Source organism: Dendrobates tinctorius, unplaced genomic scaffold, assembly GCF_039654945.1.
Source record: "Dendrobates tinctorius isolate UK_male_01 unplaced genomic scaffold, ASM3965494v1 ptg000129l, whole genome shotgun sequence".
In the NCBI taxonomy this organism is placed as follows: Eukaryota; Metazoa; Chordata; class Amphibia; order Anura; family Dendrobatidae; genus Dendrobates; species Dendrobates tinctorius.
Window position 1 is genome coordinate 41,873,564 of NW_027361797.1, and position 23,182 is coordinate 41,896,745.

General features: G+C 46.5%; 1 protein-coding gene and 1 pseudogene across 1 annotated transcript; both read right to left on the reverse strand.

The window, feature by feature from the left end:
* LOC141047849 (uncharacterized) overlaps window positions 1-23,182 on the reverse strand; it is a 110,186-nt pseudogene that overhangs the window by 68,662 nt on the left and 18,342 nt on the right.
* LOC141047848 (uncharacterized) lies at window positions 2,480-10,312 on the reverse strand. Its single transcript, XM_073543181.1, has 2 exons — window positions 9,844-10,312; window positions 2,480-5,330 (listed from the first exon to the last, which is right to left on the reverse strand). The coding sequence occupies exon 2, from the start codon at window positions 3,787-3,789 to the stop codon at window positions 2,839-2,841; it is 951 nt and encodes a 316-aa protein (XP_073399282.1). The 5' UTR covers window positions 3,790-5,330; window positions 9,844-10,312; the 3' UTR covers window positions 2,480-2,838.

Sequence of the window (23,182 nt, forward strand, 5' to 3'; positions counted from 1 at the left end):
TGCTTCCTTCTTACTAAAGACATCGGCGTACGCGTGATAGGGAGCCAGGAATCCTGAAAGGTCGACTGGCTCCTGAGGCGGGTGAGGACGGAGCACCGACAACAGACAGCTCTCTTGGCAAGAATGACCCCAGCGCAGAATCTCTCCAGAGTGCCAGTCCAGAACCGGTTCATGCAACCTGAGCCAGGGTAATCCTAGTAGAATGGCGTGGGACAAATTGGGTAGGACATAGAAAGCTATTTTCTCCCGATGAAGAGCTCCCACTTGGAATTCCACTTCGGCAGTAACCATGGTGATAAGTTCTGGAAGTGGTCTGCCATCCACAGAGGAAATCGCACGTGGGCTTTCCAAGGTAACCACTGGAATCTGGAACTTGTCCACCTCCTCTAGCCGAATAAAATTACCAGCCGCACCTGAGTCCACATACGCCTCCACAGATCTACGCTCCCGACCTAGCATAACCAAAGCAGAAACGGTAAGGGGCAGAGAGGAATTAGGGTCACCTAGGGAGGCCTCTCTTACCTGGCCTAGGTGGAGGCGTTTCCCGGACTCACAGGACAGGTCTGCAGGAAATGATTGGCTCCGCCACAATACAGACATAGGCCCTCCGTCATCCTCTCCCTGCGCTGTTGCTCAGACAATCTTACACGGTCAATCTGCATGGCCTCAGGGGCGGCACTGGTAGAGGGTGCAGAGGAACGCGGAATAGGGGCTTGATAGAGCCTAAAGGGTCTCCTCTCCCTGGCTGTTTCACGCGAACGCTCTAGGAACCAGAGATCTATACGGGTGGCCAGGGATATGAGGTCCTCTAGAGTGGTGGGGGTATCCCGACCGGCAAGCTCGTCCTTTATTTTGCTAGAAAGGCCCCTCCAGAAGGCTCCCACCACAGCCTCATTATTCCACCCAAGTTCCGAAGACAACGTCCGGAAGCGGATGGCATATTGTCCCATGGTGAGCGAACCCTGACGGAGGTTGAACAGAGCCTCAGTAGAAGCCAACTGTCCAGGCTCGTCAAACACCTTGCGGAACGTATCAAGGAAATTTTGAATACTAGAGACCACGGGATCGTCCCTCTACCACAAAGGATTCACCCAGGCCAAAGCCTCTCCCTCCAGGTGGGACACAATAAATGCCACCTTGGCGCGGTCAGATGGGTATTGCTGTGGTAACAGCTCAAAGTGCAGTCTGCATTGGTTCAAGAAGCCCCAACATAGCTTGGGATCCCCGCTGTACCTGGGGGGCTTTCCCAGGCGTGGTGGAGGGTGAGATACTGGGTCCCGGGGTTGGATCGGGGCAGCCGCCGCGGACTGTAGGGACAGTAGGCGGTCATCGACGGACACCATGTAGTTTAAGATGCGGGACTGGGCGTCGCGCTGCTGTGCTAGCTCCTGCTGGAGACCTGCTAACATAGGAGCATGTCCGGGGTCGGCGGTTTGAAGGGCGGAAAGTCGGGTGTCCATGGACTTCATGAAGGACATTATCCGTGTCTGGTTTTCCCGTAAAAAAAAAGTAATTCTTTTTGCGTAGCGGCCGCGGCTCCAGCGGGGTCCATGGCCTGATTATACTGTGACGTTCAGGAAGGGATAACATACGAGAGTGGACCCTCTGGGTCGCGGATCCGGAGCCCCTGGGACCTATAGGCGGCCAAATTAGAGCAGGTAGGGACACACAATAATCAGGCGTCCTCCCCTTGTGGGAGACGCCTGATATATCCCCTGCCGGTAGGCGATAGGCTGGCCACTAATCGGCCGCCGCCCACCGCAGGGTTAAACCACCCGACAGCCGTGCGCCCGCGCCCTAATGCGCATGTGCGGGGTAGCCACTGTTGGGAGACCAGGAAAGCGGGGCGCACGTGAGCAGGAGGAGGAAGGAGGCGTGCGTGGACCGGAGGAGGGAGGAAGCGGCGGCGCGCGACGGACCAGGTAAGAACTAGCCGCGGGGGGGCCCGGAGCTAGGGGGGCGGCGGCGGTTACGACCGCCGCCGTTACAAGAGGTCGACTTCGAGCATCTATGATACCATGTTGGAAACGCTGAGCGAGTCATGTTTGTGTGCCTGCCCACTTTAAAATGTGTTTCTTGAAAAAGAATTACCTGGGAGCGGGACTTGTTCAGGAGGGAAATAATCTGACTACGTTTGGCGGGGCTATTCATACCCTTTGCGTTGAGGGATGCCACAACGACCGAGCTCTCTCCGATATTGTTAGCCATGTTCAAATGTGTCATCGGAGATCAATGCCTGAGAATACCTATAATGGGGGTAAAACAATAGAACAACAAAACTAATTACAAAAACAGTCTCATCTTCTGCAGGGGGGGGTTCGTAGAGACCCAGTTGTTGAAGATGAGTTCTAACATAGCCAAGCAACGTGTAAAAATAAAATGAAGAGTTAAGCACTCAAATTAAAACAACAGCGTGAATCTAGAAGATTATCAACTGCAAGTAAAAATCCATAGAATAAGGAGTGGACATAGTCCCATATTCCTTAGCAAACCTTTTAAGGATAAATGGGGAGGCAATTTAGCAACCTGTTATTAAACTAAAGTCCATTACTATTTCCGGCGACTTGAAGATATATTTGAGATCCCATCTGAAAAAGAAAACAGGGGGCAATGGGGGGAGAACAGAAATCCTCCCCTCCTGGGCCAGCAGGCCCAAGAGCTCCACGGATGGGAGGCTTGCTCCATGAGCTAAATATAATGTTCCTTTCGCATATAAGTAAGCGGGGGTCAGTAAGGAGTGATCACATGCTGGACAATCGCTGTCCGCGACCGCTTTGCCGACTCAACCCCAGGACAAAAGGTTGACCTGTAGAAAGATAATAGTCTTGCTCAAGTAGATTAAGATTTGTTCATACGCCTTTTAACCTTTGGGGACGCAGACTTTTGCTTAGTCGACCAGTCACCTGGCTTATCCAGATGTGGGATGGGAACTCCCATATCAAGCGGCATCCACGAGGGGATGGAAATGGGATCAATTTGCAAAGACTCCCAGGCAGCATCTAAATCCTCCGGGGTGCGGATAGTGATCTGATGACCTTCCTTCGTGATTCCCACCCCAAAGGGGAACAGCCACTTGAAGCGCAGCCCATGGTTCAAGATCGCATCAGTCAATGGTTTTAGGATTTTCCTCTTAGATAGTGTGGCCGGGGAGATATCTTGAAAAATTTGGAAATTAGCGTCGTTGTATATCAATGGCGCTTTTTCTCTTGCGTCTGTTAAAATTGCTGCAGTGTCAACATAACTGAGGAGGCCACAAATTATGTCCCTTGGACGTTCATTGACTTTAGTTTTCGGTCTGAGGGCTCTATGCACCCTCTCTATGATGAGAGTGTTCGCCCTGTCTGGGCCTAAAATGTCCGCAAAGATCTCTTTGGACACTTTGTGGAGTGCTTCTGGCACGAAAGACTTGGGTATGCCGCGTATGCGTATGTTTTTTCTCCGACTCCTGTTTTTTTGGTCCTCCAGAGCAAGGTACACAGAATTGAGGTGTTGTCGATGCATCTGAAGATGGTCGCCCAGGGCATTAGATGCTTCTATCAGACCCACTTGGGCGTATTCCAGGGACTCCACCCTATGGCCTATGTGGCGTATATCAGATCTAAGCTCAGACATTTCCTTAAGCAAAGGTTTCATCGTGGATTCTAATAAATGTTTCATATAGGATCTAGAGATCGGGGCTGAGTCCTCAGAAGTGGATTCACAGTCTGAGTCTCTGTCAGCGTCTGAGGCCTCATTGAATGTCTCAGTCTGGGCGCTGCGTACCTTCTGTTTATCTGGCGATTGCGACATCACTAATTTCTTTTTTAGGAATTTGTCCAGTTCACCCCTGGGGGCTGATGAGTTACTTGAAGGGGTTTGTTTGGTTAAACTTTTTGCCCGAGTTTTATGAATTGTGCGGATTATAAGGCTGCTGAAAACGGGCAGATATACACGCCGCTTGGCTACATCAGGATGATTAATAGAACATGTCCTTTACTGTGAAGGAAGACATTAATAAGATGTTGTTACCAGGGCTGGCCAGTAGATGGTGCTCCTACTCCATCACCCAAATGGCATAGCACCCAGGAGGACAGGGGCACAGAGAGATCGCTGGCTGATGATATTTACAGAGCCAGAGCACTATGATTCATGCAAGGTGACGACCCCGGTTTATTGGTCCTTATAGGGCTGCTGTTTTTCCCCTCCAGGGCACAAGGGGTTAATCAGCAGAGCTGGCAGGGAGCAGACTGGGGGAGTGATTCCTGTGCTTGGAGCTTCGTGGGCGGGGTTAATGATGTAGTGATGGTGCCTTGTACTTCCCCTTATCTCAGCACAACACTGGCCCCAGTAAAAAACTCTTTACCCTGCAAAGCCACAGGGCCCAGGGGCTCAGTCCACAGTCTGATTTCCCACAACCTTCCCTCCACTGACAGGGCAGCCGAGGACCTGCAGGCTCAGTGAGCGCTGCTGCCAGTGATTTATGGTGTGCTGACAGCTGCACAAAGGAGAGGGGGGGCTCCGTGTCAAGCAGCACGTTCCTGGGTCCGGCTTGTTATCTTGCTTGGGGATTCCCCGTGGTGAAGGAGGAGTGACCGCTGTTAAGTCCTGACAGGCACAGCTCTTATTATAGTGTTCCAGGCAGGAAAGGGGGAGGGAGGCCCGAGAAGATGGCGCCCCCCACCTCGCTGGAGCCTGGAATGGAGGAGGGGAGGGGGGAAACCCGTGGTGGGGAAGCAGACCTCGGCCACCCGACCCCTCCGCAGCCCCACCTGTCACACAGCTCTCGCCGTCCAGAGGTCCGGCTCCACCGTTAAGCTGCAGGTCAGTCTCTCTGTCAGGCTTGATGAGGGGAATTGGCTTCTCCCTCCCGGCACGCAGGGCAAAGATGGTCGGCCCCCCTCCACCAACGGACCTCTGAGTCTCAAATAAGCCGCCGCTGTCTTCTTTGAGCCGATAAACTTTGCTCCTTCACTCCTAGAAACTCCCTCGATGTTCCAGAGAGTCTTTTAGTGGCTTTAGCCTACGTTATAAGGAGCAGAAGGTTCCCCCGAAGGCTCAGGAGAGAGGAGCTCAGGGGAAGCACGTCTGCCCTGCTCGAGGCCCAAGCCACGCCCCCAACAAGACTTGATTTTTGAGTGAAACATTTCCCACATTCTGAACATGAAAATGGCTTCTTCCTTGTGGGAGCTTTTTTATTTTCCACACTTCTTCTGTGTCTTTATTTTCTTTAACAGTCTGGGATGAATTAGGACATTGTACTTTAAAAGGATCCACGTCTGAGATGTTGGCTTGTTCTTCATATGGGTCTTGTGCAATACTTTTTTGGATTTTGGAGCTGCTGGTACGACCATCTGTCAAGAATATAACTGATGTCATTTTTTAGTCAAATAACCTTAATACTTATTTATCTAAATATAAAAAAAATAAGTAAAAATAAAAAAATACATAGAAATTGCAAAGTGTGTAGCAAAGTTCTACTATTAACTGACTAAAGGGGTAATTTACATGATGTGATGATTTCACAAAACAATCAATTCTGCTGATGTTCATTCTCAATCATTGGCCAGTGCAAACATCAAATAATAAAACATTTGTCATTGGTCGCATATTTTATATGAGAATAAAAATGATCGTTGTTGACAGCGCATCATCCACTATGTGTCAATTCAGGATGTTCTGCAATAATAAAAACGCCATGAGATAAGGAAACAAATCATCATTCCTTCATCAAAATGAAAGCTAATAAGCCCCAATCACCTTCCTATACCATCAATCACTGCTCAGTGATGACATTATATTCTCCTTGCAGCTGCTTGATTTTATTCTTCAGGAGAAGTAGAGGGCTGTAGCAGTCACCTCTCTGTGTTAGGGCTTCATGCACCACCTCAATGACTGGAAGCGAGCGGCTGTAAGGAACATATTTCAATTTCTCCTGGTAGCCCCTCTCCCAGTAAAACAGCCTAACATGCTTTAAAGAGAACCTGTCAGCTGTTTTGGCCGATATAAGATGCGGCCACTGCCTTTCAGGGCTTATCTACAGCGTTCTACAGGGTGGGCCATTTATATGGATACACCTAAATAAAATGGGAATGGTTGGTGACATCAAATTCCTGTTTGTGGCACATTAGTATATGGGAGGGGGAAAACTTTTCAAGATGGGTGATGACTATGGTGGCCATTTTGAAGTCGGCCATTTTGGATCCAACTTTATTTTTTCCAAAGGGAAGAGGGTCATGTTACATCAAACTTATTGAGAATTTCACAAGAAAAACAATGTTGTGCTTGGTTTTAACGTAACTTTATTCTTTCATGAGTTATTTACAAGTTTATTACCACTTATAAATTGTGTTCAAAGTGCTGCCCATTGTGTTGGATTGTCAATGCAACCCTCTTCTCCCACTCTTGACACACTGATAGCAACACCGCAGAAGAAATGCTAGCACAGGCTTCCAGTATCCGTTGTTTCAGATGCTGCACATCTCGTATCTTCACTGCATAGACAACTCCCTTCAGACGACCCCAAAGATAAAAGTCTAAAGGGGGTGAGATCGGGAGACCTTGGTGGCCTTTCAACTGGCCCACGACGACCAATCCACTTTCCAGGAAACTGGTCATGTAGGAATACTCAGACCTGACACCCACAATTGATGGTATGGTGTGGTATATGGGGTACAAAGATAGTGGGGCCATTCTTCATCAATGGAAACCTCAATGCCACTGACTATCTGAAATTGATATATGATGATGTGTTGCCCTCTTTATGCACTGAAGATGGCACGTTCCCTGAGATTTTCCAGCAAGATGGTGCACCCACCACATTTCTTCTGCGGTGTTGCTATCCGTGTGTCAAGAGTGGGAGAAGAGGGTTGTACTGACAATCCAACACAATGGGCAGCACTTTGAACACATTTTATAAGTGGTCATAAACTTGTAAGAAAAATATTCAGAATTGAGAGTCCTCAGTGCTTGATACCTTTTAATGGCTAACTGAAAAGATGGTAACACATTGCAAGCTTTCGAGACTACTCAGATCTCTTCATCAGGCATAGACTAATACAAAATCTGAAGAGACTTTTCAGTTAGCCATTAAAAGGTATCAACCACTGAGGACTCTCAATTCTGAATATTTTTCTATCTACTGGCTAACACGGTACAAAGATATACATCTTTCCTGTACCATAAACTTGTAAATAACTCATGAAAAAAAGTTAAAACCAAGCTCACCATTGTTTTTCTTGTGAAATTCACAATAAGTGATGTGTCACATGACCCTCTTCCCATTGGAAAAAATAAAGTTGGATCCAAAAGGGATGCCATGGTCACTACCCATCTTGAAATGTTTTCCCCCCTCCCATATACTAATGTGCCACAAACAGGAAGTTGGTATCACCAACCATTCCCATTTTATGTTGGTGTGTCCATATAAATGGCCCACCCTGTATAATGCTGCAGATAAGCCCCCGGTCCGACCTGAAAGATAAGAAAAATAAGTTTAATTATACTCACCAGGGGTGGTGGTCCAGTCCGATGGGTGTCGCAGGTCTGGCGTCTCCCATCTTCTTGCGATGCCGCCCTTCTGCTTGCTTCATCGTCCCTGGCATCGCGCTCCTGCGCAGGTGTACTTATTTGCCCTGGTGAGGGCAGAGTAAAGTACTGCAGTGCGCAGGCGCTGAGCCTCTCTGACCTTTCCCAGCACCTGCGCACTGCAGTACTTTGGTCTGCTGTCAACAGAGCAGAAAAGTACGCCTACGCAGGAGCGTGATGCCAGGGAACGATAAAGGAAGCAGGAGGTCGGCATAGCAAGAAGATGGGAGACGCCGTAACAGGACCTGGGACACCCATTAGACCGCACCGCACAACCCCCGGGTGAGTATAATAAAACTTATTCTATCTTTCAGGTCTGACCGGGGGCTTATCTACAGTATTATAGAATGCTGTAGATAAGCCCTGAAGGGCAGTGGCTGCATCTTATATCGGCAAAAAACTGCTGACAGGTTCCCTTTAAATACTATTTAAGTACAGGTTACCAATATATCTGCAGGTAAATAGCATTTTTGTAACTGACAGGTTATCTTTAGGGGTTAATTTACACAGGCAGGTATTGACCTGTAACAAGCACTGATTCATGATATGGGAGCATCTTTGTTCTCTCTCCCCATAGAAAATAGATGAAAGCTTGGCCGAACTGTCATGGCTATGGTGGATTTCGGAGACAGAGCGGTCAGCAGACTCAAGTAAGTACTGTCTATACTAACATCTCTAATTACATGTCTATGTCTGTGGTCTGGACTGTTTTAGAATAAAGCATTATCGGCTTCCATATTGCATCCTGTGGTGTGTGCTGTGGAAATTATGTCAATTCTTCAGTGAACACTTCACATCGACCACTGGCGCCCCATCTTCCATGTGACAGAGTGCAGGACTTGCTCATATTGTGTCACTTGTGCCTAGAGAAATGCTCAGGCGTCAGTACTACTAGGTGATGTCCGTCTCACACAATCACTGACTGCTACATGCAGAACAGAGGAGCCGTATGGTCGTGTATTAAGAAGTCATTGCCATGGAGAAACAGAGCTGGATAAGCCCAGGCAATTCTCTGCTTTCTCTTATAATCTGCTCCTGACTGTGACTATGAGACAATTGTCTTAAAACAGTTTTTTTACTTTTTTTAATCTCCAGCTAGTTCAGTATATCAAATAGGTTACTTAAAGGGGTTGTCCGGGCTTTTCACATAATCTCAGGGCATATCTGGGCTGCAGAATTGTGACAATAAGTAATTTATTTTATGTCACTAGTTTGCATGGTTTTGTAGATATTCTTAACAGAACGTCCAAGGCGGGGTGTGTTATGGCATTGAAATGACAACTGGTCGTTTCCTCCTACGCTACTAAAAACATGCCCTCTATAGCATCAACCCCACCCTCCATAGCAACAGAACCTCCCCGTCAACATGAACAAGTGCTTCTCACACAGTAACAAATCCTCCCCGCCGCTCCATTCCGCCCCTCCCAGCCACTCCATTCCGCCCCCTTCCCCCCCGGCGCCATTCCCCCCCCTCCCTGCCGGTCCGTCTCACCCGGTCTTCACATTGCCGGTGAAAGTGCAGGGAAGGAGCGGGTCATGTGACAGGCAGGCTGAAGTGACGTGCACAGAGCCTGTCACATGACCCGCTCCTTCCCAGCAATTTCACCGGCAATGTTAAGACCGGGTGAGACGGACCGGCGTGGTGGGGGGAATGGAGCAGCAGGGAGGGGGGGGGATGGCGCGGGGGGGGAAGGATTTGTTACTGTGTGAGGAGGGCTTCTTTATGTGGACGGGGAGGGCCTGTAGATATGGAGGGTGGGGTTGTTGCTACAGACAGCATGGCTTTAGTAGCGTAGGAGGGAACGACCAGTTGTCATTTCAATGCCATAACACACCCCGCTTTGGACGTTCTGTTAAGAATATCTACAAAACCATGCAAACTAGTGACAAAGTAAAATACCTATTGTCACAATTTGGCAGCCCAGATATGCCCTGAGATTATGTGAAAAGCCCGGACAACCCCTTTAAGTTATAGATTAATCCTGGAAAACACTAAACTAGATACTTTGCCAATGAGGTGTCACACGTCTTTGATAATCTATCATCCCAGTCTATTCTTATATCCATATTATACATACACAACCGGTTATTACATATTGCGTTATTATATTTTCAGCCATATATAATCTGTATTTTAGCTAAATGGTGAAATCTATGGCCAAAAAAACTGAGAAACACATAACATAAAACATCAAGCCTAAAATTATCCAGTCTGGTGAATGAGGAGAATGTGACTCTTCTCTGCTTTATATAATGGTGACTCCTCACTGGGGCAGTTACCTGTAGGAACGTCCTCTTTGCACCACTCCTCATCCCGCACATCACTTTCCCCTTTCTCCATTATGGCTTCAGTATTGATGTTCTTCAGATATTTGCCTGGATGTCAAAGCTGTGAAAGTAATAATGTAAAAGTCACAGACAGAAGGAAAACTCACATGGAATGTTCTAGATGGAGGCTTTTACTACAAGCTCATGGGGCACGTGAGCCGCCAAAACATGCTGACATCTCCACCTCCTATATCACCGGGCTGCCCTCAGTCAGTACGGCAGGGTGTAGTGATAGAAGCCGGCGTCACTGTAAGTAACTGCATTATAGCACAGTGATTTCCTTCATTAACCCCTTAGTGACCGGGCCAAATTTTTGAATTCTGACCAATGTCACTTTATGGGGTAATAACTCTGGAATGATTGTTTTTTTCGTGGCACATTATAATTGAAAATAATGATAAATTTAGGTTGATATTTTTTTTATAAATAAACACAAAATATATCAAAAATTTGACAAAAATGTAAAAAAATTAGCAATTTTTTATACCCCACCTTACCTATCTTTTTAATCACATTATAGATTCAGGTTCCCATCCTGACCGCTTCAATGAAGCGAGCCTTTCATTACTACCAAAGCCGGGTAAAGACCTCCTTCTCCCTGCCTCATACCGCCCAATCTCCCTTTTAAACCTATGGCCAACAGATTACAATCTATAACAATATCCTCACCACGTCCCAAACTGGCTTTGTCCACGGCTGATCCATCACCTACAATATTAGAACGGCATTTGCCGTTGTTATTCATAGTCATCAAATCAAAGCTAAACGAAACATCTTGGTTAGCCTTGACGCCGATAAGGCTTTTGACCGGGTATCTTGGTCCTACCTCATCCAAACTCTTAAATACAGAATGTTTGGATTCTCCTTTTTCAATTTTATCCGGACGATTTACACCACTCCTCAGTCCTCAATATGGCTCCATGGTATTCAGTCATCCCCTTTCTCAATTTTCAGAGGTACGAGGCAGGGATGTCCTTTATCCCCCTTATTAATATTGCCCTAGACCCTCTACTTAGATATCTGGAGATGATTCCTTCCTTTGAGGGAATTTGGATAGGCCACCTTACACAAGTCCTTGGCATTCGCCGATGACATACTACTCATGATAGCCAATCCTAAGGAGTCCATTCCTTTCATAATGGGGGCTTTCCATGAGTTTGGAGAAATCTCGGGATTCCGCATGAATTTTAACAAATCTAAGGCTTTAGCGATCTTCAGGGATGCTCGACAAAAGTGTCCCATCCCTTCTCCATTTCAGTGGGGCATGGTTCTTTACGATATCTTGCCATTCTTCTACCCTCCAACCCACATACTATTTACCAACTTAATATCCGACCCTTAATATCTGCCATTACTCAGGAAACACAATCTTGGACATCTTTTAAATTATCTTTTGTGGGTAAATCTCACCTTATTAAAATGGTTTCTTTTTCTAAAATACTCTTCCCTTTACAAACGCTACCTATTCTATTCTCTAAAGCTGACTATCAACTCCTAAGATTTTTCGACAATTTATATGGAGCTCGAGGGGGAGATCTAGGATCAGTATTTTCAAATTGCAACAGTCTAAATCTTTGGAGGGGCCTCAATTTTCCAAAATTAAGATTGTATAGTGTTGCAGCCATTTTCAGACATTCTCTTGATTGGATTTGGGCCCATACTAAATTTACCAACACCCCATTAGATGAAGCAATGTCTGGACTGATCAGTCTTCCTGCTTTACTCCATTTACAAAATAGAGTTCCCACTGCAATCAGGGATAATCCTCTGCTATGGTCCGTGGTATTGGCATGGCGTCATGATAGTAGGATCAGTGGACTAGACCCTTATAGCTCAGTTTTCCTTCCCTTTCAAGGTATCCCTTCCTTTTTAGAAGGTAGACCACCCCCAATATAGAGTGCTGGCGGAGAGAGGGTGCAGACTGGTCTGCGATCTTCGGACAACTGCTCAATGTCCTGTTTCTCTGGAGGGTATTTTCTCCAAATATTCAATCTTAGTGGGTAATATTTTTATTACTACTCAGATTAAGCATTACGTTGACTCGTTCTTCGGAGGCATACCAGACAGTGTCAGAACCTGTCCTCTACATCTCATCTCCCTCGGCGCTCATGCAGGAGTTTATTCGCTAAGTCTTATCTATAAGATCAATCAAACCTTCTATTTCATGGTCAGATTCTTCACCAGGCCCGGGCAGATGGGTATCACAACTATCTAATTATAGACTGACCGATCTTTTGAAAGCCACTCTACGTATAAACTCTTTATTGCCATATGACAGCTACTCAACTATGGCCCTCATGATTTTCCATAGGGCTCACATCTCCCCGGAGATCAAACCTAGGATGTCTCCATCGGCTAATCCCTCTTGTCCCAAATGTCTACACTCTCCAGCTGACATCTTTCATTGTCTCTGGGATTGTCCGAAGATACAGGAGGTTTGGGATATGCTTCTTCGCCATCTCACTAACACCTTCAACATTCGCTTTACATTATCTCCAGAATGGGCGTTATTTAATATTCTCCCACGCGATCAACTACTCGGACTCTCTGCTCAGCAACTACGTGATTTAACTATTTGGCTACCTGCAAGAGTATTCTGCATTTGTGCAACCCCTTTACTAAATCTAATTTCTTCGAAGGTAACATATTTGTTTAAAATGGATTGGATTGAGTCCATACTTCATAAAGAAAGTCATACTGAACCTTTTTTCCTCTCATGGTCCTCCTTTATTGATCTGCAGCCACTATCGGTGCATCAAGCATTACATGGTTTCTTTCTATTCACTGACTGGTATATGAGAGCGCTTATATCTGGTAACACACCTGTTAGGCTTACCTGATTACACCTGCAGGGTTTCAGACGTGCCTGGGGGGAGGGACTGACTGTTATACTGAATAACCACGTCTTCCTTTGAATCTTTCAAGCTACACTTTCTGTTATGTCCTTCTTTGTCTTTATATGCTATATGTGTTACTGATTCTTATCTTGTTTGCAGATGGTTATAAATACAGTCATATTCAAAAGTTTGGGCACCCCTATTAATGTTAACCTTTTTTCTTTCTAACAATTTTGGTTTTTGCATCAGCTATTTCAGTTTCATATATCTAATAACTGATGGACTCAGTTATATTTCTGGATTCAAATGAGGTTTATTGTAGTAACAGAAAATGTGCAATCTGCATTTAATCAAAATTTGGCTGGTGCAAAAGTATGGGCACCCATATCATTTTCTTGATTTGAACACTCCTAACTACTTTTTACTGACTTCCTGAAGCACTAAATTGGTTTTGTAACCTCATTGAGCTTTGAACTTCATAGCCAGGTGTATCCAATCATGAGAAAAGGTATTTAAGGTGGCCACTTGCAAGTAGTTCTCCTATTTGATTCTCCTACGAAGAGTGGCATCATGGGCTCCTCAAAACAACTCTCAAATGATCTGAAAACAAAGATTATTCAACATAGTTGTTCAGGGGAAGGATACAAAAAGTTGTCTCAGAGATTTAACCTGTCAGTTTCCACTGTGAGGAACATAGTAAGGAAATGGAAGAACACAGGTACAGTTCTTGTTAAGCCCAGAAGTGGCAGGCCAAGAAAAATATCAGAAAGGCAGAGAAGAAGAATGGTGAGAACAGTCAAGGACAATCCACAGACCACCTCCAAAGACCTGCAGCATCATCTTGCTGCAGATGGTGTCACTGTGCATCGGTCAACAATACAGCGCACTTTGCACAAGGAGAAGCTGTATGGGAGAGTGATGTGAAAGAAGCCGTTTCTGCAAGCACGCCACAAACAGAGTCGCCTGACGTGGAGGAACACACACGCGGACCCGTTCCTCCCTCATCACCACGGTGACGTAACTACACAGGCACAGCTCTCCGGCGCCCCCTTTGTCTCTCAGGTCAGTAAGGGAACTGCGCCTAGAGCAAATGGTCGCTGGGGAGGAGGTCCTGTTACCCGCTGGGGTTCTAAGATTCGTGATCAGAGTAAAAGCATCAGCCCAAGATTAAGTTTATAGTTTAATTGCCTTAAGGGCGCACTAGATAATTACAGAAATATACAGTAAATTTGCAGTCAGAGAAAGGTATAACAATAGGGTACAAGACTTAGAGATATTAAGCTGGAGGTCAATTTACCAGATTGTATGGTGCATGTGGGTGCGGGGGGAGCTCTGCAGTCCACAGGTACAAGAATCTTAGTTGCTGGACAGACCCCCAAAGCACGGCCCGCTGCTCCCCCTTGGCTCCACCCGACCCCTCCACAGCTCCCACCTGTCACACAGCTCTCGCCGTCCAGAGGTCCGGCTCCACCGTTAAGCTGCAGGTCAGTCTCTCTCTCAGTCAGGCTTGATGAGGGGAATTGGCTTCTCCCTCCCGGCACGCAGGGCAAAGATGGTCGGCGCCCCTCCACCAATGGACCTCTGAGTCTCAAATAAGCCGCCGCTGTCTTCTTTGAGCCGATAAACTTTGCTCCTTCACTCCTAGAAACTCCCTCGATGTTCCAGAGAGTCTTTTAGTGGCTTTAGCCTAGGTTATAAGGAGCAGAAGGTTCCCCTGAAGGCTCAGGAGAGAGGAGCTCAAGGGAAGCACGTCTGCCCTGCTCGAGGCCCAAGCCACGCCCCCAACAAGACTTGATTTTTGAGTGAAACATTTTTCTCATTCTGAACATGAAAATGGCTTCTCTCCTGTGTGAATTCTCTCATGTGAAACAAGATGAGATTTCTTTGTAAATCATTTTCCACATTCTGAACATGAAAATGGCTTCTCTCCTGTGTGTATTCTCTCATGTGTAACAAGAGATGATTGGTATGTAAAACATCTCTCACATTCTGAACATGAAAATGGCTTCTCTCCTGTATGAATTCTCTCATGTATAACAAGATTTGATTTTAGAGTAAAACATTTCTCACATTCTGAACATGAAAATGGCTTCACTCCTGTGTGAATTCTCTCATGTGTACGAAGAGCTGATTTGTCTGTAAAACATTTCTCACATTCTGAACATGAAAACGGCTTCTCTCCTGTGTGAATTCTCTCATGTGCAGCAAGATGTGAATTCCTAGTAAAACATTTCCCACATTCTGAACATGAAAATGGCTTCTCTCCTGTGTGAATTCTCTCATGTATAACAAAATTTGATTTTAGAGTAAAACATTTCCCACATTCTGAACATGAAAATGGCTTCTCTCCTGTGTGAATTCTCTCATGTGTACGAAGAGCTGATTTGTCTGTAAAACATTTCCCACATTCTGAACATGAAAATGGCTTCTCTCCTGTGTGAATCCACTCATGTGCAGCAAGATGTGAATTCCTAGTAAAACATTTCCCACATTCTGAGCATGAAAATGGCTTCTCTCCTGTGTGAATTCTCTCATGTGCAACAAGATTTGATTTCTTAGTAAAACATTTCCCACATTCTGAACATGAAAATGGCTTCTTCCTTGTGGGAGCTTTTTTATTTTCCACACTTCTTCTGTGTCTTTTATTTTCTTTAACAGTCTGGGATGAATTAGGACATTGTACTTTAAAAGGATCCACGTCTGAGATGTTGGCTTGTTCTTCATATGGGTCTTGTGCAATACTTTTTTGGATTTTGGAGCTGCTGGTACGACCATCTGTCAAGAATATAACTGATGTCATTTTTTAGTCAAATAACCTTAATACTTATTTATCTAAATATAAAAAAAGAAAAGTAAAAAAAAAATACATATAAATTGCAAAGTATGTAGCAAAGTTCTACTATTAACTGACTAAAGGTGTAATTTACATGATGTGATGATTTCACAAAACAATCAATTCTGCTGATGTTCATTCTCAATCATTGGCCAGTGCAAACATCAAATAATAAAACATTTGTCATTGGTTGCATATTTTATATGAGAATAAAAATGATCGTTGTTGACAGCGCATCATCCTCTGTGTGTCAATTGAGGATGTTCTGCAATAACAAAAAAAACCATGAGATAAGGAAACAAATCATCATTCCTTCATCAAAATGAAAGCTAATAAGCCCCAATCACCTTCCTATACCATCAATCACTGCTTATTGAGGAAATTATATTCTCCTTGCAGCTGCTTGATTTTATTCTTCAGGAGAAGTAGAGGGCTGTAGCAGTCACCTCTCTGTGTTAGAGCTTCATGCACCACCTCAATGACTGGAAGCGAGCGGCTGTAAGGAACATATTTCAATTTCTCCTGGTAGCCGCTCTCCCAGTAAAACAGCCTAACATGCTTTAAAGAGAACCTGTCAGCTGTTTTGGCCAATATAAGATGCGGCCACTGCCTTTCAGGGCTTATCTACAGCGTTCTACAGGGTGGGCCATTTATATGGATACACCTAAATAAAATGGGAATGGTTGGTGACATCAAATTCCTATTTGTGGCACATTAGTATATGGGAGGGGGAAAACTTTTCAAGATGGGTGATGACTATGGTGGCCATTTTGAAGTCGGCCATTTTGGATCCAACTTTATTTTTTCCAAAGGGAAGAGGGTCATGTTACATTAAACTTATTGAGAATTTCACAAGAAAAACAATGTTGTGCTTGGTTTTAACGTAACTTTATTCTTTCATGAGTTATTTACAAGTTTATGACTACTTATAAATTGTGTTCCAAGTGCTGCCCATTGTGTTGGATTGTCAATGCAACCCTCTTCTCCCACTCTTGACACACTGATAGCAACACCGCAGAAGAAATCCTAGCACAGGCTTCCAGTATCTGTTTCAGATGCTGCACATCTCGTATCTTCACTGCATAGACAACTGCCTTCAGACGACCCCAAAGATAAAAGTCTAAGGGGGTGAGATCGGGAGACCTTGGTGGCCTTTCAACTGGCCCACGACGACCAATCCACTTTCCAGGAAACTGGTCATGTAGGAATACTCAGACCTGACACCCATAAGTGATGGTATGGTGTGGTATATGGGGTACAAAGATAGTGGGGCCATTCTTCATCAATGGAAACCTCAATGCCACTGAATATCTGAAATTGATATATGATGATGTGTTGCCCTCTTTATGCACTGAAGATGGCACGTTCCCTGAGATTTTCCAGCAAGATGGTGCACCCACCACATTTCTTCTGCGGTGTTGCTATCAGTGTGTCAAGAGTGGGAGAAGAGGGTTGCATTGACATGGGCAGCACTTGGAACACAATTTATAAGTAATCATAAACTTGTAAATAACTCATGAAAAAATAAAGTTAAAACCAAGCTCACCATTGTTTTTCTTGTGAAATTCCCAATAAGTGATGTGTCACATGACCCTCATCCCATTGGAAAAAATAAAGTTGGATCCAAAAGGGTTGCCATGGTCACCACCCATCTTGAAAAGTTTCCCCCCTCCCATATACTAATGTGCCACAAACAGGAAGTTGATATCACCAACCATTCCCATTTTATGTTGGTGTGTCCATATAAATGGCCCACCCTGTATAATGCTGCAGATAAGCCCCCGGTCCGACCTGAAAGATAAGAAAAATAAGTTTTATTATACTCACCCGGGGTGGCGGTCCAGTCCGATGGGTGTCGCAGGTCTGGCGTCTCTCATCTTCTTGCGATGCCGCCCTCCTGCTTGCTTCATCGCTCCCTGGCATTGCGCTCCTGCGCAGGTGTACTTATTTGCCCTGGTGAGGGCAGAGTAAAGTACTGCAGTGCGCAGGCGCTGGGCCTCTCTGACCTTTCCCAGCACCTGTGCACTGCAGTACTTTGGTCTGCTGTCAACAGAGCAGAAAAGTACGCCTACGCAGGAGCGTGATGCCAGGGAACGATAAAGGAAGCAGGAGGTTGGCATAGCAAGAAGATGGGAGACGCCGTAACAGGACCTGGGACACCCATTAGACAGCACCGTACCACCCCCGGGTGAGTATAATAAAACTTATTTTATCTTTCAGGTCTGACCGGGGGCTTAGCTACAGTATTATAGAATGCTGTAGATAAGCCCTGAAGGGCAGTGGCTGCATCTTATATCGGCAAAAACTGCTGACAGGTTCCCTTTAAATACTATTTAAGTACAGGTTACCAATATATCTGCAGGTAATTAGCATTTTTGTAACTGACAGGTTATCTTTAGGGGTTAATTTACACAGGCAGGTATTGACCTGTAACAAGCACTGATTCATGATATGGGAGCATCTTTGTTCTCTCTCCCCATAGAAAATAGATGAATGCTTGGCCGAACGGTCATGGCTATGGTGGATTTCGGAGACAGTGCGGTCCGCAGACTCAGGTAAGTACTGTGTATACTAACATCTCTACTTACATGTCTATGTCTGTGGTCTGGACTGTTTTAGAATAAAGCATTATCGGCTTCCATATTGCATCCTGTGGTGCGTGCTGTGGAAATTATGTCTATTCTTCAGTGAACAATTCACATCGACCACTGGCGCCCCATCTTCCATGTGACAGAGTGCAGGACTTGCTCATATTGTGTCACTTGTGACTAGAGAAATGCTCAGGCGTCAGTACTACTAGGTGGTGTCCATCTCACACAATCACTGACTGCTACATGCAGAACAGAGGAGCCGTATGGTCGTGTATTAGGAAGTCATGGCTATGGAGAAACATAGAGTTGAATAAACCCAGGCAATTCTTTGCTTTCTCTTATAATCTGCTCCTGGCTGTGACTATGAGACAATTGTCTTAAAACAGTTTTTTTACTTTTTTTAATCTCCAGCTAGTTCAGTATATCAAATAGGTTACTTAAAGGGGTTGTCCGGGCTTTTCACATAATCTCAGGGCATATCTGGGCTGCAGAATTGTGACAATAAGTAATTTATTTTATGTCACTAGTTTGCATGGTTTTGTAGATATTCTTAACAGAACGTCCAAGGCGGGGTGTGTTATGGCATTGAAATGACAACTGGTCGTTTCCTCCTACGCTACTAAAAACATGCCCTCTGTAGCATCAACCCCACCCTCCATAGCAACAGACCCTCCCCGTCCACATGAACAAGCGCTTCTCACACAGTTAGGTGGCTCCCCTGAGGCTTCAGTCACCACAGAGGTACTGCACCTTCTCCTAAGGTGTAGTGCCCCACCATCCAGGTAAGGTGGGAACTCCTGACCACGCTCCACACCTGCACCCCCACACACAGGATAGTTCAGCAAGGACCCATCCATGCTTTATGCTGGAAAGGTCATAGGTTGCCTTTTGTGGTCCCTGGCTTCGTAACACGAGAGGTGCTGGGAGGTGGGTGGAGTTAGATATAAAAGAGAGGGAAGGTGTAGGATTTCAGGTCCGTCAGACGAGGGTCTGAGAGAGAGAGCAGGCTGACAGCAGGTCAGCCTGAGAGGAGCTCAAGGCGGAGGAAGGCAGTCAGTCAAGAGAGGCTGAGGACTGGTCTTAGTGGAACGAGCTCCCAAGGGAAGAAAGAGAAGAAAGAGACGTAGACTGGAGACTACAGATTCCATAAGAGAGAGAGAACAGATCGGAACGAAGGAGAATAGAAGGACGGTGGGAAGCAGATTGAGAAAGAGAGAGAACCCTTCCAGTCCAGAGAGTGCAAAGGCCGGGGCCCGGTCCCCGAGGTTGATTGGAACTTTATGTCCGGCAACAGACACCGGAGGAGTAGTGAGCCGCTAATGCCTTGCTCCCCTCATAGACTTGGGACACAACAGCAACTGAAAAGAGAGCCGGGACGCAGTGAGGAGTCCCCGAAGCAGGCTACAGCTGTCTGTCATACAAGTAAAGACTAGGAACACCTAGAGAGAGGCATTCCAGGGTAACTAAGTACTGGAGTGCTTCTCACCTAAAGGCGCATTGGAGGAGTCGTTCAGTGAAGGTACATATTGGCGGCGTGTGGAAGGGAGAACCCTATCTGGCCTGGAGGTTGGCTGGAGCCCTGACCCGGAGAACACAGTACGGAGGCAGGCGTGTTTGTGAACTGCAAACAGTGAGTAAAGCCTTGGAACCGCACATCCTGTGTCCTCCAGTTATTCCAGCACCACTACACCTGGGTAACAACATCTGCCCCATCCTGCGCCTCTCCTCATCCATTGCACTTACACTGCCCTGGGACTACAGCTCCACCTGTGGGGAGCTATACCATCTCTGCTGCACGACACCATCAGTCCCAGCGGATCTGTATGCAGCGTTGGCCTAACATCATACTTGCCAAACACCACGGGTGGCGTCACGAACTATTCTAATAAACTCTAACACCTTTAACATCACCGCCATAGATATTGGGCGGCCAGGGCCACGGACCGGGTCAATGCTGCTGTGACACATTCCCGCCTTGACACCGGCCCGCTACCGAGTAACCCCGCTGCCCTGGGTGTAACGCGGGGGCGACCCAATTTTGGCGTCACGAACAGGATAACGAAACCCGATGCCATCGGGTTCTGTGTGCCTTGGATTTACAACTTTTGAAAATGTGCAGAAGACCAAATTTAATAGACTGTAAAATGGACATTAGAAATGGCCGCTGGCGCGGAGAAGAAGGGCGTGAAGAGATGGGAGGTCCTAAGAAAAGACCGCGAAGAGTATTGGGCCGTCCCTGCCTGAATTACTATGTGACTGATGCATGGCCCACCCCCCGAGGGGTTCGTCTACTGGCTTGGTATGGAGGCGCTGGAAGAAGACGCCGCCCCCAGAAGGAGGGGCAGAGAAAGCCAGTGGCGAGCAGAAGGGCGGAGCAAGGAGAAGAACGCCATTTTGGAGAGTAAGGGAAGGAGGCCTGCGGAGCGCGGGAAAGTGCAAACCCCCGGCGCCATGGCTGATGGCTCCAACCCTGATTCCGGAACAATATGCCGACAATTCGAAGATGAGATCACAGAACTGACCACCCGTCTGCAGCTGAGGGAGGAAGCTTTGGAGAAGCTGAGACGACAACGCTCCCCGGCAGGACCTACACCTGCGGTACCCTCCTCACCGGTACCCGCCGCTGTGGTACCAGAACTTTTCTGGGCAGACCTAAAAAGACGTACCGCCGCTGCCGGAGCATGGGCAGCGTACCTAGCCCCCTCATTACCGCCACATTCGGAGGAGTTGTTTGTGGTGAGAGGAGATGAAGCAGAGGAAGGAGAACCCCCGCTGGGACCTGACGCTGATGCACAGGTTCCTCCAGAGACCCCTGCGTAACCGGAGTCCCCGGTAGCTCCACCATCATCCCCGGTGTCCAACCGGACAGCGCCTACTACCACTGCGCCAGCAGCGGAGCAGAGCCTGCATCGCCAGGAAATTCCAAGTATCTACCCCGGGCCCCCGAATGGGTTACCCTCCGATTCTGAGATGGGGAGGTGGAAGAGGTCTTTGTTGCGCAGAGTGCGGTTGGAACAGGCGCGCCGGCCCCGACACCTATGGGGAGAGAGGGTCCTGGGTCGTTTTGGGACGGTGATTATGGGATCCTTTTGCTACCGAGTCCTCCAGTGGATGCTTATCAACGCCAACAAGATACAGCAGCCCTCGGTGCTAGGCCGCGCACCAGAACAGTAGAACCGTTCACCCCGGAAGGACCGTCGCTGAGAATAGACATGCAACACGGGTTCCCGCTACCACACCTTCAGGGTGAAGACGCTGAATCTGGTTCCAGTGCCAGTTCCAGAACCCCAGGAGGGGATCACCAGTAGAAGAAAAATAATTTACTAAATCTCGTTACCCAGGAGGGTTTTGTTTGCACCAGTTGTGCTTTGTTTGCTATCATGTTTTTCTGGTAGCACTTTTGTTGCCCTGTTTTTGATTGGCAGCATTTCTACAATTTGAACTGTGGAGATCATGAACGCTGATTGATCCAAAACTTTCTTGTAAATAGTTTGCACCTCTTTAGGTGCCCTTTCTTGGTTTTACATACAGAGACTCTTTGCGAAGATAGTGTTTCTGCATGGACACTTTTTGAAGAATGATGTCTACCTCAAGGGACACTGCAAGAAATCCCGGACGGGAGCAGTGTTCAGCACCTTACAAGAATAACTGTTGAATGTTTTTTTTTTTTTAAAGTATTTGATAATGCTATATCTAATAGAAAGTAAATGTCTTTTATAGAATATTAGAATTAGGTAGAATGTGGAATTGAATAAAGACTGAATAATTGAAAGTAACAGGTGACAGGCCAAGTGGAGATGGTCAGTGTCTTGCGTCCAGTAGAGAGAAAGAGAAAAAGAAAGAAGAGAGAATAATTGATAGAATAACTGTAATAAAGAAAATGTGTTGAGTATAGCACTTTGAATAAAGAATTGCACTAAAGTAAATTTTTGATACTAAGATAGGAAGTTAGCCAGTTTGTAACGTTTAAGAAATGTGCCTCCTACATTAGGAAGATTAGATAAGTATTGTTAAACAGCATTTAAAAATTTGTGTTAGTTCCTGTATTGTACCTTTTGTTGTTTTGCAGCCCGCGGACGTGCTGTGTTTAACGGGGGGGGGGGGGGTATGTGGCGTCCCTGAGGCTTCAGTCGCCACAGAGGTACTGCACCTTCTCCTAAGGTGTAGTGCCCCACCATCCAGGTAAGGTGGGAACTCCTGACCACGCTCCACACCTGCACCCCCACACACAGGATAGTTCAGCAGGGACCCATCCATGCTTTATGCTGGAAAGGTCATAGGTTGCCTTTTGTGGTCCCTGGCTTCGTAACATGAGAGGTGCTGGGGAGGTGGGTGGAGTTAGATATAAAAGAGAGGGAAGGTGTAGGATTTCAGGTCAGTCAGACGAGGGTCTGAGAGAGAGAGAGCAAGCTGACAGCAGGTCAGCCTGAATGAAGCTCAAGGCGAAGGAAGGCAGTCAGTCAGGAGAGGCTGAAGACAGGTCTTAGTGGACCGAGCTCCCGAGGGAAGATAGAGAAGAAGAAAGAGACATAGACTGGAGACTACAGATTCCATAAGAGAGATAGAACAGATCGGAACGAAGGAGAATAGAAGGACGGTGGGAAGCAGGTTGAGAAAGAGAGAGAACCCTTCCAGTCCAGAGAGCTCAAAGGCCGGGGCCCGGTCCCCGAGGTTGATTGGAACTTTATGTCCGGCAACAGACACCGGAGGAGTAGTGAGCCGCTAATGCCTTGCTCCCCTCATAGACTTGGGACACAACAGCAACTGAATAGAGAGCCGGGACGCAGTGAGGAGTCCCCGAAGCAGGCTACAGCTGTCTGTCATACAAGTAAAGACTAGGAACACCTAGAGAGAGGAATTCCAGGGTAACTAAGTACTGGAGTGCTTCGCACCTAAAGGCGCATTGGAGGAGTCGTTCAGTGAAGGTACATATTGGCGCAGTGTGGAAGGGAGAATCCTATCTGGCCTGGAGGGTGGCCGGAGCCCTGACCCGGAGAACACAGTACGGAGGCAGGCATGTTTGTGAACTG

Coding starts and splice junctions, on each gene's coding strand:
- LOC141047848 (XM_073543181.1), bottom strand. CDS start 3,789: ATGTCGCAATCGCCAGATAAACAGAAGGTACGCAGCGCCCAGACTGAG.